The sequence below is a fragment of the Rhamphochromis longiceps genome, linkage group LG9, assembly GCF_057381845.1.
Source record: "Rhamphochromis longiceps isolate RC_006_pf linkage group LG9, R_longiceps_female_GT1.1, whole genome shotgun sequence".
In the NCBI taxonomy this organism is placed as follows: domain Eukaryota; kingdom Metazoa; phylum Chordata; class Actinopteri; order Cichliformes; family Cichlidae; genus Rhamphochromis; species Rhamphochromis longiceps.
In genome coordinates, this window is record NC_140565.1 from 11,007,950 (window position 1) to 11,020,208 (window position 12,259).

General features: G+C 41.8%; 1 protein-coding gene and 1 long non-coding RNA gene across 2 annotated transcripts; one reads left to right on the plus strand and one right to left on the minus strand.

The window, feature by feature from the left end:
* Positions 1-2: 2 nt before the first annotated feature.
* LOC146661730 (uncharacterized) lies at positions 3-1,869 on the plus strand. Its single transcript, XR_014913252.1, has 2 exons — positions 3-702; positions 913-1,869. It is a non-coding gene; the product is annotated as an uncharacterized LOC146661730 (long non-coding RNA).
* A 967-nt stretch (positions 1,870-2,836) lies between these two features.
* On the minus strand, positions 2,837-10,494 carry LOC146661731 (uncharacterized). Its single transcript, XM_085418221.1, has 3 exons — positions 9,225-10,494; positions 5,678-5,818; positions 2,837-5,535 (listed from the first exon to the last, which is right to left on the minus strand). Exon 3 carries the CDS (start codon positions 5,488-5,490, stop codon positions 4,705-4,707), a length of 786 nt encoding a protein of 261 aa, XP_085274347.1. The 5' UTR covers positions 5,491-5,535; positions 5,678-5,818; positions 9,225-10,494; the 3' UTR covers positions 2,837-4,704.
* Between the last annotated feature and the right edge of the window lie 1,765 nt (positions 10,495-12,259).

Genomic DNA, 12,259 nt, shown 5'->3' on the forward strand with positions numbered 1-12,259 from the left:
ACAATATTGCAAAAGTCTTGAGGCATCCTCATTTCGTTATATTCTGCTGGGAAAATGGGAAATAGGCAGAGCAATTCACTGAAACGTGCAAACATAAATGGAAATACAGTACATAAGGCAAAAATGTACTTGAAAGTCAATATTTGGTATGGCCACCTTTACTATCGAACATAGCCTGGACTCTCTCTTTCCGGAACACACTGCTTTAATAAATGTTGAGGTCTGGGCTCTGGGGAGGCCAATCCATGACTGATCTAGGTATACGTTTACTGCATTCACCGTGTGTTTGGGATCATTGTCGTAATGAATAAAAATATGCCTTTTCCAACTAGATGCTTTTCAGCTGGGACTGCATGATTAATGAAAATCTTAATATCTGGTTCATATTTCCATCAGCTTTCTCAAGATTCCCAACACCACTGGCAGAGCCTTCATCGTGTTTTACAGATGGATGTAAACACCCTCTGTTGGAGTCATATCAACAATTATTTGAACCAAAAATGTCAAATATGAATTCATAATGCTGTAAGACCTGTTGCCACTGATATAGTCCAGTTCTCGTGTAATTTACCATACCTCAGCCTTTTCTCCCTGTTTCTCTTCACTAAAAATGGCTTCCTGACAGCCTTCCACTGAGACCGTTTCTGATGAGGCTTCAGCAAACAGCAGATGGATCCATTAAAGGGCCAGTGCATCTCTCAGGTACTTCAAGTCTTTGCTTTTCTTTATATTTTTCTACATCTTAAGGACATGATTTCCAGATACAGTTCATCTGCTGTACAGAGTTATTTAGTCCTGCTACTTTTCCGGTTTCCTCAATTTTTTTAAGGACTCACAGCACGCCAGATTTTTGGGAACCACCTAGTTGGTTCAAAATGTTATTTTTACCTATCAGATTTTGTTATCTTTTAGATTCTTAAAGTGCTATGCTGTGGTGTGCTGGGGGAGCAGCACAGCAAAGAAGGACTCATCCAGGCTGGAAAAACTGATCAGGAAGGCTAGCTCTGTGGTCGGCATGAAGCTGGACACCCTGGTGACAGTGGCAGAGAAAAGGACACTAAAGAAACTGATGGACATTATGGACAATGCCAGGCATCCTCTGCACACGGCCATTAACAACCAGAAGAGTCTGTTCAGTGACAGGTTGCTTCTCCCCAAGACAAGAACTAACAGACTTAAAAACTCCTTTGTCCCACACGCCATCAGACTGTTTAACTCCTCTCTGGAGGGGAGAGGGAGGGGAAACAGGAGGACAAAGGAGGGGGGAACAACTAAGCTGTAGTGCCTCTTCACCTCACTGTGCAATACCTTTTGTGCAATACTTTTGTAAATAGTCAACAGTGCAATAGACCTCAATACTCGATACTTTGGGAGCCATAAACATCATTAGACCAGTGCACATATTGGTAAATGGACTGGTTCTTATATAGCGCTTTTCTACTCTTCTGAGCACTCAAAGCGCTTTACACAACTTGTGCATTCACCCATTCACACCCATTCGCACAAGCACATTGTTCTAGGTGCTTTCTAAGTAACATTCACACACATTCATACTCCGATGGATGCATCGGAGAGCAATTTGGGGTTAATATCTTGCCCAAGGATATTTGGCATGCAGACTGGGGGAAGCCAGGAATCGAACCACCAATCTTCCGATCAGCAGATGACCTGCTCTACCGCCTGAGCTACAGCCACCCCCTTATTGTCTCTATTGTGCTCTGTCTTGGTTGTTGAGTTGACTAATGTGGAAATAAAATTTATCCAGCAGTAAACCTGAGTTTGCGGTGAGGGAAGCATCTTGTACAGTACAGCACTTTCCAGCAGGAACTTCGATAGAATGTAAAATAAAACATTTTGTGTATTTTAAAATGACATTCAGTGTGTTTTTGTTGTTGCTGCACTAATCAACCACTTACTACTAACTGCAATGGTAGTTTATTGGATTGGAAAGTGTGGCGATGCTCGCCACCTGGTCTCCCTTCTTGCTTGTTGGTGTGGGCAGGTCTCATTTGTAGGTGCTGAAGAGCTGCTGTGGCTCATTTCCATCAGTGGCACTGGCAATACCTGGGCTCATTCTGTCAGTGAGGTAGTTGAAAAACCCCAGTTGGGTAAAGCGTTTGGGGGTTTTTGTTAACAGACATGCTTATCTATTTAGTTGGTGTTATTTTTTTCAGCTAAATTTTTTAGTGCAATTAGCACTTTCAGCATCAATCCATAGCAATGTGTTGTATTTTTCACATTGTCTGTGTGTAAAATACATATGTAAGCATAGATTACACAAAGGATCCTGCACGCCAAGCTGGATACAAATAGAAATCCCTGGAAACAATTCTTTCTGCGCTTAAGAGCAGCTTCCTATTGCAACGCTGGAGGATTTGTCACCATTACTGGATACGCTGCAGAAGCACAGCAAAGCAGTGACTGTGTGGAGTCGAAAACTATTACACCAACTACACTACACAGTCACCCACATTACCCCAATCACTGGCGTGTTTACACAACAGAGACGCTGAGTCTTTGTTACGGGCGCCAGCCACTGTGGCCTCGTTGTGTGGACACAGAGAGACCTTGCTGTGACTCGCGTCTTCCCTGCTGTGGATTTCTGGAAACCGCGCTTAAAGAAAGCACAAGACTTCTTTCGTAAAATGTGCCTTCCTGAACTTGTTGGGAAATACTTCTCGAAACAACGTGCTGCTCTAAATAGCCTGTAATGTTTCATGTTGTGGTTAAAGATTGATGACAGCTGTGTGGTGCGATGTAAATAGTTTGCATTTCATTTTTATGTGATTGCTGTGTACATGTGAATAGATCTATAATAAAGAAAAACAAACAAATATACTATTCTTTTTTGTTTTATTAAAACAACTTCACACAAAGTACAACTATTTACAATGTACAGTACATCCAAAAGAACAGCTTTAAGAATACTCAACAGGAGCAAGTGTCATTTGGCCCTGGTTTGACAACAACACTGGGGCACATATTAACAAAAACACAGCAAACCTTAACGATCTTATCAAGAAGTGTTGTGTCTTCAGCCTCACATGATAAGAGTAATCAGACTGTGTGTAACATTTTGAACTTGTTGCGCAAACTACCTATTACTCGCTCAACATGAATTCTCAGGTGGGCAATTGCTCTCGTTTGTTCAACGTCCCTTGCATCAAGTTGACAGTAGCCTTTTGTGAAAGCTGGAATCTTGACCTCCGCACACATCATTCCTACAGCATCTCTGATGTCAAAGCCTCTGTCAGCCAATACTACGTCCCCTGGTAACAGCTTTTGAAGAATGCCACATCTCTCTATGATGTGTTTATCTGATGCACGACTAGGGCTGGGCCATATTATACCATTCACGGTAATACCGGTATAATGTTAGGCAACGATAGGAAAATGAAATATCGCGATAGAATGGGAGTAAAACGCGCATGCGCAGTGCCTTTGTTTTCATACGCACATGGCCGATTGTTGAGTGAAACAGATGAACCAGAATTGGTTTGTAAAAATGGTGCAACTTCCGTGATGTGGAACTGGTTTGGTGTTTGTCTGTCAGATACACGACAAAGCACATTTTTTTGCAGAACATGCAAGCGGTCGTCGTTATTGTCGTATTTGTCGGACTAAGATGCTCTTAAATCTGGGAGTAATCTGGGTCCTAAACTCCGTATGCTTCAGGTCAAACAACACTGCAGCATCACTGAGAGTTAAAAACTGTCTAAATTCTTTCATCTTTAGTAAAACGATCAGCATTGCTGCTTTACCAGGTGTAACTATAAAGTTTAACTTCCATGAAAACAAAAAGTTATTACATTTAATGGAGTTAGAAGTTAGCAGGAAGCTAGCGGAAGTTAGCTCGCTAGTTTCGCTAGTTACCTAAGCATGATTTAGCATGTTCTGACTGAGAGATTTCTGAAAAAAATCAAACGTACAGCTCTGCTATCACTTCCAACATAAATGAAGACAGGAAACTAAACAGCAGTGACGTTTGTAGGGTTACTGAAGTTGGGCTAGCTGGTATATAATGATGTGCTACGTGATCGCTAGCGACACAGCTATGTTAGCATAACATAAACAGTGAAGCTGGAGGACGAACACTAACACTTTTCCACTTATAAAAGTTAACGTGAAGGTTCTTCATGGTTAGAGACAAATGCAATCGCATGGCAGGATGCTGTAAACGGACCAAACTTCAGTCAGGAGAACAACTGAGATAATCTATCCACAATACCAGGTTAGTCATTAATATACTGCAACAACATGGGAATAGAGCAGCTGCCAGAGAATTCAACATTAATGAATCAATGGTACAGAAGTGGAGGAAGCAAGAAGAATGAGTTTAATAAAGTTTGATTTATCTGACTGCTTTGTTTCGCTTAATGTGCCTTATAATCCCGTGCACCTTATGGTCCGAAAAATGCGTACTGCACACTGCAGTTTAATGTTGCAAAGCACCTCTTTTTAACTTCAGTGGATATTATACATGGTTATGCTCAGGATATGTCAGCCCATTTCTACTGGAAATGCCTTTTGGTTAAACTTTCAGCAAGGAATTTGCATTTGCACTGTTACATTTTTATAAAGCTTTAATGTACATAAAAACCAGCTTCTTGTTTAGGTGAAAATAAATGGAAGGTTGTCTTTTTGCGCTAGTAATGTTGTGGAGTTGTATTTTGTCTCGCATCAATTATATCGTCGGTTATATCGCTATCGCAAATTTTCAAATATATATCGTGATAAATATTTTTGGCCATATCGCCCTGCTCTATGCACGACCCCCCATCCCCTGGAAATGAAAGAAATAGCTCCATGGGGTGTAATCCCGATGAGGTATTTTATGGTCTGTGTACCCTTGTAATGAGAGTATGTTTGTGCGCGTGCCTTTAAATTAGATGGTCTTTCTGTTCGAATCTCAAAACAGTCAACAATGATTGCTACTCGTTTTCCAAAAGTTTCAGTAAACTGTGGAGGCATTGTCGCCTGCAGACAGTGCCTCTCAGGCCAGTGCACCAGTGCTCCTAAGTGGGCATACAAAACATCAATGGTATCGGTGAAGACAGAAGACAGTGTTTTGTGCGACACATGGAATAGATGACAAAGATGCTGGACTGGAAGATCAAGTCTCAGACGCATTAGTGTGAGTAAGAGCATTTGGAAACCTGTCAGTTTCTTCGGTATTGGCAGGAAATCTTTGACAGTGTTGAAGAGGGACATTAAGACTGCATAACAATATAGTCCAGTGTAATATCTTACTTTTTCGGTATCGTCCTTTAAGAAAGTTTCATTCAGCTCTGTCTTTTGCAACTGTGCTCGAAGCAGTCTGTTCTCCTCCAACAGCCGGTTTATTTCTGCTCTGCCCTGTTGACTGCACACACAGTCCTTCGTCTGCCCTTCAGCTTCCGTGACGCTGTCACTCCCATCACCACTGTCCACATTTGCAGCTGGTACGTCAACCTCCACTTGTCCAACACAACTGCTGTCCACTGCCTCCATGACATGGTTGTTGTTCTTCTGTCAGACCTTCATCGATCATCAAGCCTGTAAGATAAAAAATAGTGCATAGACTTAAGGTTAATGTACACCAATATTCCAATGACAGGTGTGTGATTCATCTTTAAGTTATGTGCGGATTAGTGTACCATAAGAGCAATTTAGTATGTTTTCAGAGGGGGGTGTTTACCTGCAATGGGTGCTCTTTTTCGCTTCCGTTGCATACGCCTTGCGTGCCGGTCCGAGTCTGACACAGGTTTGTCGTCGTGCCCCATGTGCAGTGTTGGTGCCCAGTCTGGATTTGTTACATCCATTTCATATGCTGGTTTGCCTGCAATAATGCCAAATCAAAAGCTACTCAGTCGACATGACGTGGTTCTGCAGCATCACACATTAGCATGTTTTATCTCATTATCTATGACCGCAGCGCATTGAAAAAAACCCCACTAAAAGCCTTTTGGTTTGGTCCTTTTACAGCATCCTGCCATGCGATTACATTTGTTCCTGACCACCGAGAACACTCACGTTAACTTTTATCGAGTGGAAAAAAAGTTAGCGTGTTTATATTGTGCTAACATAGCTGTGTTACTAGCGGTCACGTAGCACATCATTATATACCAGCTAGCCCAACTTCAGTAACCCTACAAATCAATCAATCAAGCTTTATTTATAAAGCACTTTTCATACAGAAAAAATGTAGCACAAAGTGCTTTACATAGTTAAAAGCAGCCCACCCCACCCTCCAACTCACTCCCCACACTCTCAATACACATATATCCCCCCACCCCCACCCACACACACACATACACACACGCGCACACTTAAAGAGTAAAAATTGGGCTGGGCTCGCATGAGCCAAGTGAGGAAACATTATAACAGAGAGCCGTCTGCACCGGGAGCCGGTCACAGACCGCAGCCTCCGGGCTGGGCACACAGCCGGAGGGAGGCCAAGGAGCCCCCCAACCAGGCTGAGAGGACCCCAGAGACCAGCAGCCACGGTCAATAACAGCCCCGGTGCAGAGAGCGCCCTCCGAGGAAACACTGGAGATATGACGCAATACGATATATACAGGGTAAAATGATAAAATAAATAAGAACAGGATACAATATAAATATAAATATAAATAGAGTAAGAAGATTAAAAAATGAATAAGAATAAAATCAAAAAATATTAGGTAAATCCTAAATTAATAATAGAATAACAGGATAGAATAAATAAGCATAAAAAATAAATAAACGCTAAGTAAAAGCTAAATTAAAAAGGTGGGTCTTGAGCCTGTTCTTAAAAACATGTACGTTCTCTGCGGCCCTGAGCTCCTCCGGCAGGCTGTTCCACAGACGAGGACCATACCACTGAAAAGCTGCCTCTCCGTGAGTATGTGTCCTGACTTTAGGGACAATCAAAAGGCCAGTACCAGAGGACCTCAGGGTCCGCGAGGGTTCGTATGGTAAAAGCAGATCTGAGAGATAAGAAGGCCCAAGACCATTAAGACATTTAAAAACCAATAAAAGAACTTTAAAATCGATCCTGAAACACACGGGGAGCCAATGCAGCGATTCTAAAACCGGTGTAATGTGGGCCCGCCCTCTGGTCTTCGTCAGCACACGAGCTGCCGAGTTTTGCAAGAGTTGTAAAGTTGAAATATTCTTCTTAGGAAGACCAGAGAGCAGGGCATTACAGTAATCAATGCGACTGGCAATAAAAGCATGCATCAGCATCTCCGTGTTGGCCCGAGAGAGAATAGGGCGGACTCTGGCTATATTTTTTAGATGATAAAATCCAATTTTGGTTACATGTTTAACATGTGGGATAAAACCAAGCTCAGAGTCAAAAATAACACCCAGGTTTTTCACTTGTAGCGAAGGACATAGTGAAAATGCCTCTAATTTAGACAAGAGTTTCTCTCTCTGAGCTTCAGGACCGACAATTAAAACTTCAGTTTTGTCCTGGTTAAGCTGTAAAAAGTTTTCTGCCATCCAAGATCTTATATCCAAGATACAGTTAAAAAGGGCATCCATTGGTCTGGTGTCATCAGGAGACACGGAGATGTACAGCTGCGTGTCATCAGCGTAACTGTGGAAGTTCACTCCATGCCTCCTGATGACACTGCCGAGAGGCAACATATACAAATTAAAAAGTACAGGGCCTAGAACCGACCCTTGAGGCACACCACATGTCATTTTATGGATCTTAGAGGAGCATGTATCCATACTCACCATAAAAGATCTGTCAGAGAGATAGGAAGTGAACCAGTTGTGTACAGCACCAGAGAGGCCCACCATGTGTTTTAGTCTGTTTAAAAGAATAGCGTGGTCTACTGTATCAAAGGCTGCGCTTAGATCCAGCAGCACCAGGACTGAGAGCTTTTGGGCGTCCCAGTTACATCTAAGATCATTTAAAACCTTTAGGAGAGCCGTCTCTGTGCTGTGGTTCACCCTAAATCCAGACTGGAATATCTCCAGGATCTGTCTATCATTGAGAAAATCAGTAATCTGAGTAAAAACAAGTTTTTCTAAGACTTTACTTAAAAATGGTAAGTTGGATACAGGTCTGTAGTTATTAAAATCATTACAATCCAAATTGCTCTTCTTCAGAAGGGGCCTCACCACCGCCGTTTTAAAGGCAGCAGGGAAGACACCCAACTGAAGAGAGCAATTCATCATGTATAAAAGCTCAGCCTCAAAGAATCCATAAAGTGTTTTAAAGAGTGAAGAGGGGATTGGATCTAAAAGACATGTGGTGGGTCTCACTGTGGAGAAAACCTTCTGAAAGTTCTCAGCATTAACCAGGACAAAGCTGTCCAGTGTCTCCTCAGGTACAATCGAGCCCTCAGATGTGTTTACAATCATATCGCGATTAGATAAAATATCAGATCTGATGGCGCTGATCTTTCCCCTGAAGTGGTCTGCAAACTGCTCACAGAGCGAGTCTGTGGGGGTTCTTTGGGAGCTGTTAAAATCAGGGTTAAATAAATGATCTATGGTGGAAAAGAGGACCTTGGGATTATTTTTGTTAATACTGATTATTTTGGCGAAGTATGAATTTCTTGACTTCCTTAATGTATTATTGTACATTTTAAATTGCTCGGAAAATATTTGATGGTTGATATTATTTTTATTTTTCCTCCATCTCCTTTCTGCTGCCCTGCAATTTCTTTTGAGTTTTTTGACTTCTTCGTTTCTCCAGGGTGATGCATGTTTTACGTTAATCTTTTTGGTGGTGAGTGGAGCAACGGAGTCAAGGCTTTTCTTCAGTTTGCTGTTAAAATAACTAAAAATCAAATCGCAGGGTGCAGGTAAAATCACAGGGGGGCATTTGACTAAAACCCTGGTAAAATTTGCAGCCACTGTCACTGCTGTTTAGTTTTCTGTCTTCATTTATGTTGGAAGTGATAAGAAAGCTGTACGTTTTAATTTGTTTCCAAAACCCCGCAGTCAGGACATGCTATATTGTATTTAGATAGAAGCTAGCGAGCTAACTTGCTGCTAACTTCTAACTCATATGTCATAAATTCCATTGTCATGGATGCCTGGATGTTTAACTCAGTTGTTACACCTGGTAGAGCAGAACGCTGATAATTTTATTAAAGATGAAAGACTTAAGACAGTGTTTTAACTCTCAGTAATGCCACAGTGATCATTTGATATATGGACCTGCAGCAGAGTTTAGGCCCAGACACGGCTAGTGACGTCAGACTCAACAATCGGATAGTGATATGAATTACTTTAGAACTCACCGGAGAGAAAATGCCGCGAGCAAACCAACAAAAAGCTGGGGATTGCACGGAACTCGATATCCGCTCGTCTCACCGCTGCAATCCATGCCTGGCGTCTTTGTTTGGTGATATCGGATACATGGGATCCCTCACGTTGCCGCCAGGATGGAAAACGATTAAAAGATTAATCCAGTTTCTTGCCTTCACGATCGTGAGATCTAACATTGCAACCGACTACACACGTACCACCATAGCTGAAGCTGTATCCTTTGTCTGGCCTACTGTGATGGCGGCAGGGGGCGCATTCTAAAATGTCATGTGACAATCTGATTCATGAAGAGTGATGATGTCACAAGGACATGTGATGATGTCACAAGCACATGCCTTTGAGCCTTTTCTATAAATAGGGGTCAGGAGCAGCAAGTTTTAGTCAGTTTGTTCGCAGCCTTCAAACGTTCGACCAGAGCTATATTTGAAAGTATTTGTAAACCTCTTCAGAGTCACTGTGCACAGGATTAAAAATGTATCCACGAAAATGCCAACAAAGAATAAACAATCTTGCTGCCTCTCCTTCGAGGTCTGGCCGGCCACTCACTTCAAGAGGGAAGCCTGATATGACACGATCCATTGGTGCCTCATCAGTCCAAAGGACATTACAGGAAAACTCCGACCTACATGCAAAAATTAAACAAATTGAAGAAGAGAAGCTTCAACTGGAGGAGAAGTGCAGACAATTGGAAGCACGAAATCAAGAGCTGGAAAAACAACAGCAACGCCAGCCTTACACAAAAATTATTAGTGAGGCCTGGGAAGGAAAGTTTGGTGAAGCACGACAGAAGATTTTGTTCCTGATGAAGGAAAACAAGACAAAGAGTGCTGAATTAAAAGAAACGTCTGCCCAGCTTCAACGCGCGAATGCTACTATTGGGGAGATGCAAAGGGATCTCCAAAACATGGAGCAAAAGAATCAGGCGCTCCAAGGAACGCTTGATGAAGCTATGGAACAAACTGCACAAATCCTCGGACAGAAAAAGGAAGGGGTCACACAAATGCAGGACCAACTCAAAGGCATAAAGAAAAAATACGAAGTGCTGAAAGTCAGGCTGGATGAAACAGAGTGCAAAAAAAAAGAGCTTCTTCAAGAGAAAGAGCAACAGGAAGAAGAAAAAAAACGTATTCTCCAGGACTCAGACAACTTGAAGTGTGAAAACGCTGAAATGCTTGCACAAAAGCAGCAACAAGAGAAAATAAATGAAGACCTGCAGCGTAAGCTTCAAGAAATCACAAGAAGAAATGAGCAGTTAGAAAAGATGCACAAGGAAAAACAACAGCAAAATACAGACAAGTGCAATCTATTAAAAGAAATGGAGCAAAGATGCCAGAAACTTGAGAAGGAAGTTGAAGAAACAACCGATCAGTTGAGAACCCTCATCCTAGAGAAAAAAGTGGTCGTGGAAAAGCTCATGGAAAAGAAGAAAAAACGTTTCCGCTTCTTCTGGAGGAGGGACACTCCTGCTTTTTCTACTTTTTCTATTTTTTCTACTGCTGACGTCACCTCGTCTCCCTCCACCTCTGTTCCATCTTAATTTTCACCTCTCCTCTCCCCTTCTCTCCTAACACTTCTTCCCTCTCTCCTTCATCTTTTTTCACCCCAACCAGTCCCGGCAGTTGACTGCCCCTCGTGAGCCTGGTTCTGCCGGAAGTTTCTGCCCGTTTAAAGGCAGTTTTTCTTCCCCACTGTCGCCTAGTGCTTGCTCAGAGGGGATTGTTGGGGTTTTCTCTTTTCTTTTTTTTTCCCTTCTTATTACCATTTTCCTTTATTTACCGATTTGTTTTGTTTACTTTTCTTTTATGTTGTTTCTTTATTTACTTGTTTAACTTTTTTTCAACTTATGTAATAAACTAATAAACCAATTGAATTTATCCTCTGCGTATTTTACATCTAATCTTTAAAGAATATTTCCAAAACATTTTCAAACATCACGATCTGTCTTTTGTTTGCTTGTTAAAACCCCGTAAATGGTGAAGTAAAAACCCTGTGATATGGTTTAAAACATCAAAATAGACTAAACAACTAGTCTAAAACTAAGAGACACAGGATAAAGTTGGTGTGAAGGTTTCAGTCTGTGAATGAATCTAAGCACCATCACCTTAACTTTAAATTCATCTCTGTTACCCTCTTTGTGACTGAACTCTGACCGTGAGCACCACAGCCACTGCGCACCAGTCACACACACTTTAAATCCATCACAGTAAACCAGTTAGTTTACCTCAGTTTGTTTTGCAGCACATTTCACAACATGCAAAAGCATAATGTGCCATGTATAGACTCAAAATCTAATTTAAAAACATGAGGACTGACCTGTAAGCTTTACATTTACAGTTTATCACATACCACTGAGCAGTTCTTACCTGTAATTCTAAGCCCTCTTCTTCCTTTTCTGGTTTAAAACATCAAATTAGACTAAACAACTAGTCTAAAACCAAGAGACACTTAAATATTAAGTTAAACCTCTGGGGTTGCCGGACGCGCCGGCGCGTCAAAATCACATGACCAATTTAAGACGACACAGCTACAAGATGCAGCGATTCAGAGGCTGTATCCCAATTCAGGGTCTGCAGCCTTAAAGGCCGCATTTTAAGGCCGATTACGTCACCATGCCAGTCTCCTATTGCCAGAGGCTGAAGTGTGTGTGCAGTCACCAGGTGATAATCTGATATCGTCTACTTCCCCACTGATGTTAAGTAATATGAAAAAAAAAATGAATCCCACCTTAGGCCGAATGTGTGACTCTCTTCGTAGTGGAAGAGAGAATGAATCTTCCCATCCGAATTCACGGCAATCAGTCTGTCAATCAAATCCTGTGGAGTAAAATGAGAGGCTTTGAACAAGAATGCACCGGATAGGGTGCAAAACGAAAACTGTGTGGAAATTTACAATGGGTAAGGTGGAGAACGTATATCAGTCTCAGTGTGAGAGGGTTTATTTGAATGCGTTTGAAGTAAAACAAATGGGTGGGTGGTGTTTGGAGGCCAAATAAAAAGTGCAAACATGC

Bases quoted from the DNA above. Each gene is read 5' to 3' on its own strand.
- LOC146661731 (XM_085418221.1), bottom strand. From the start codon at position 5,490: ATGGAGGCAGTGGACAGCAGTTGTGTTGGACAAGTGGAGGTTGACGTA.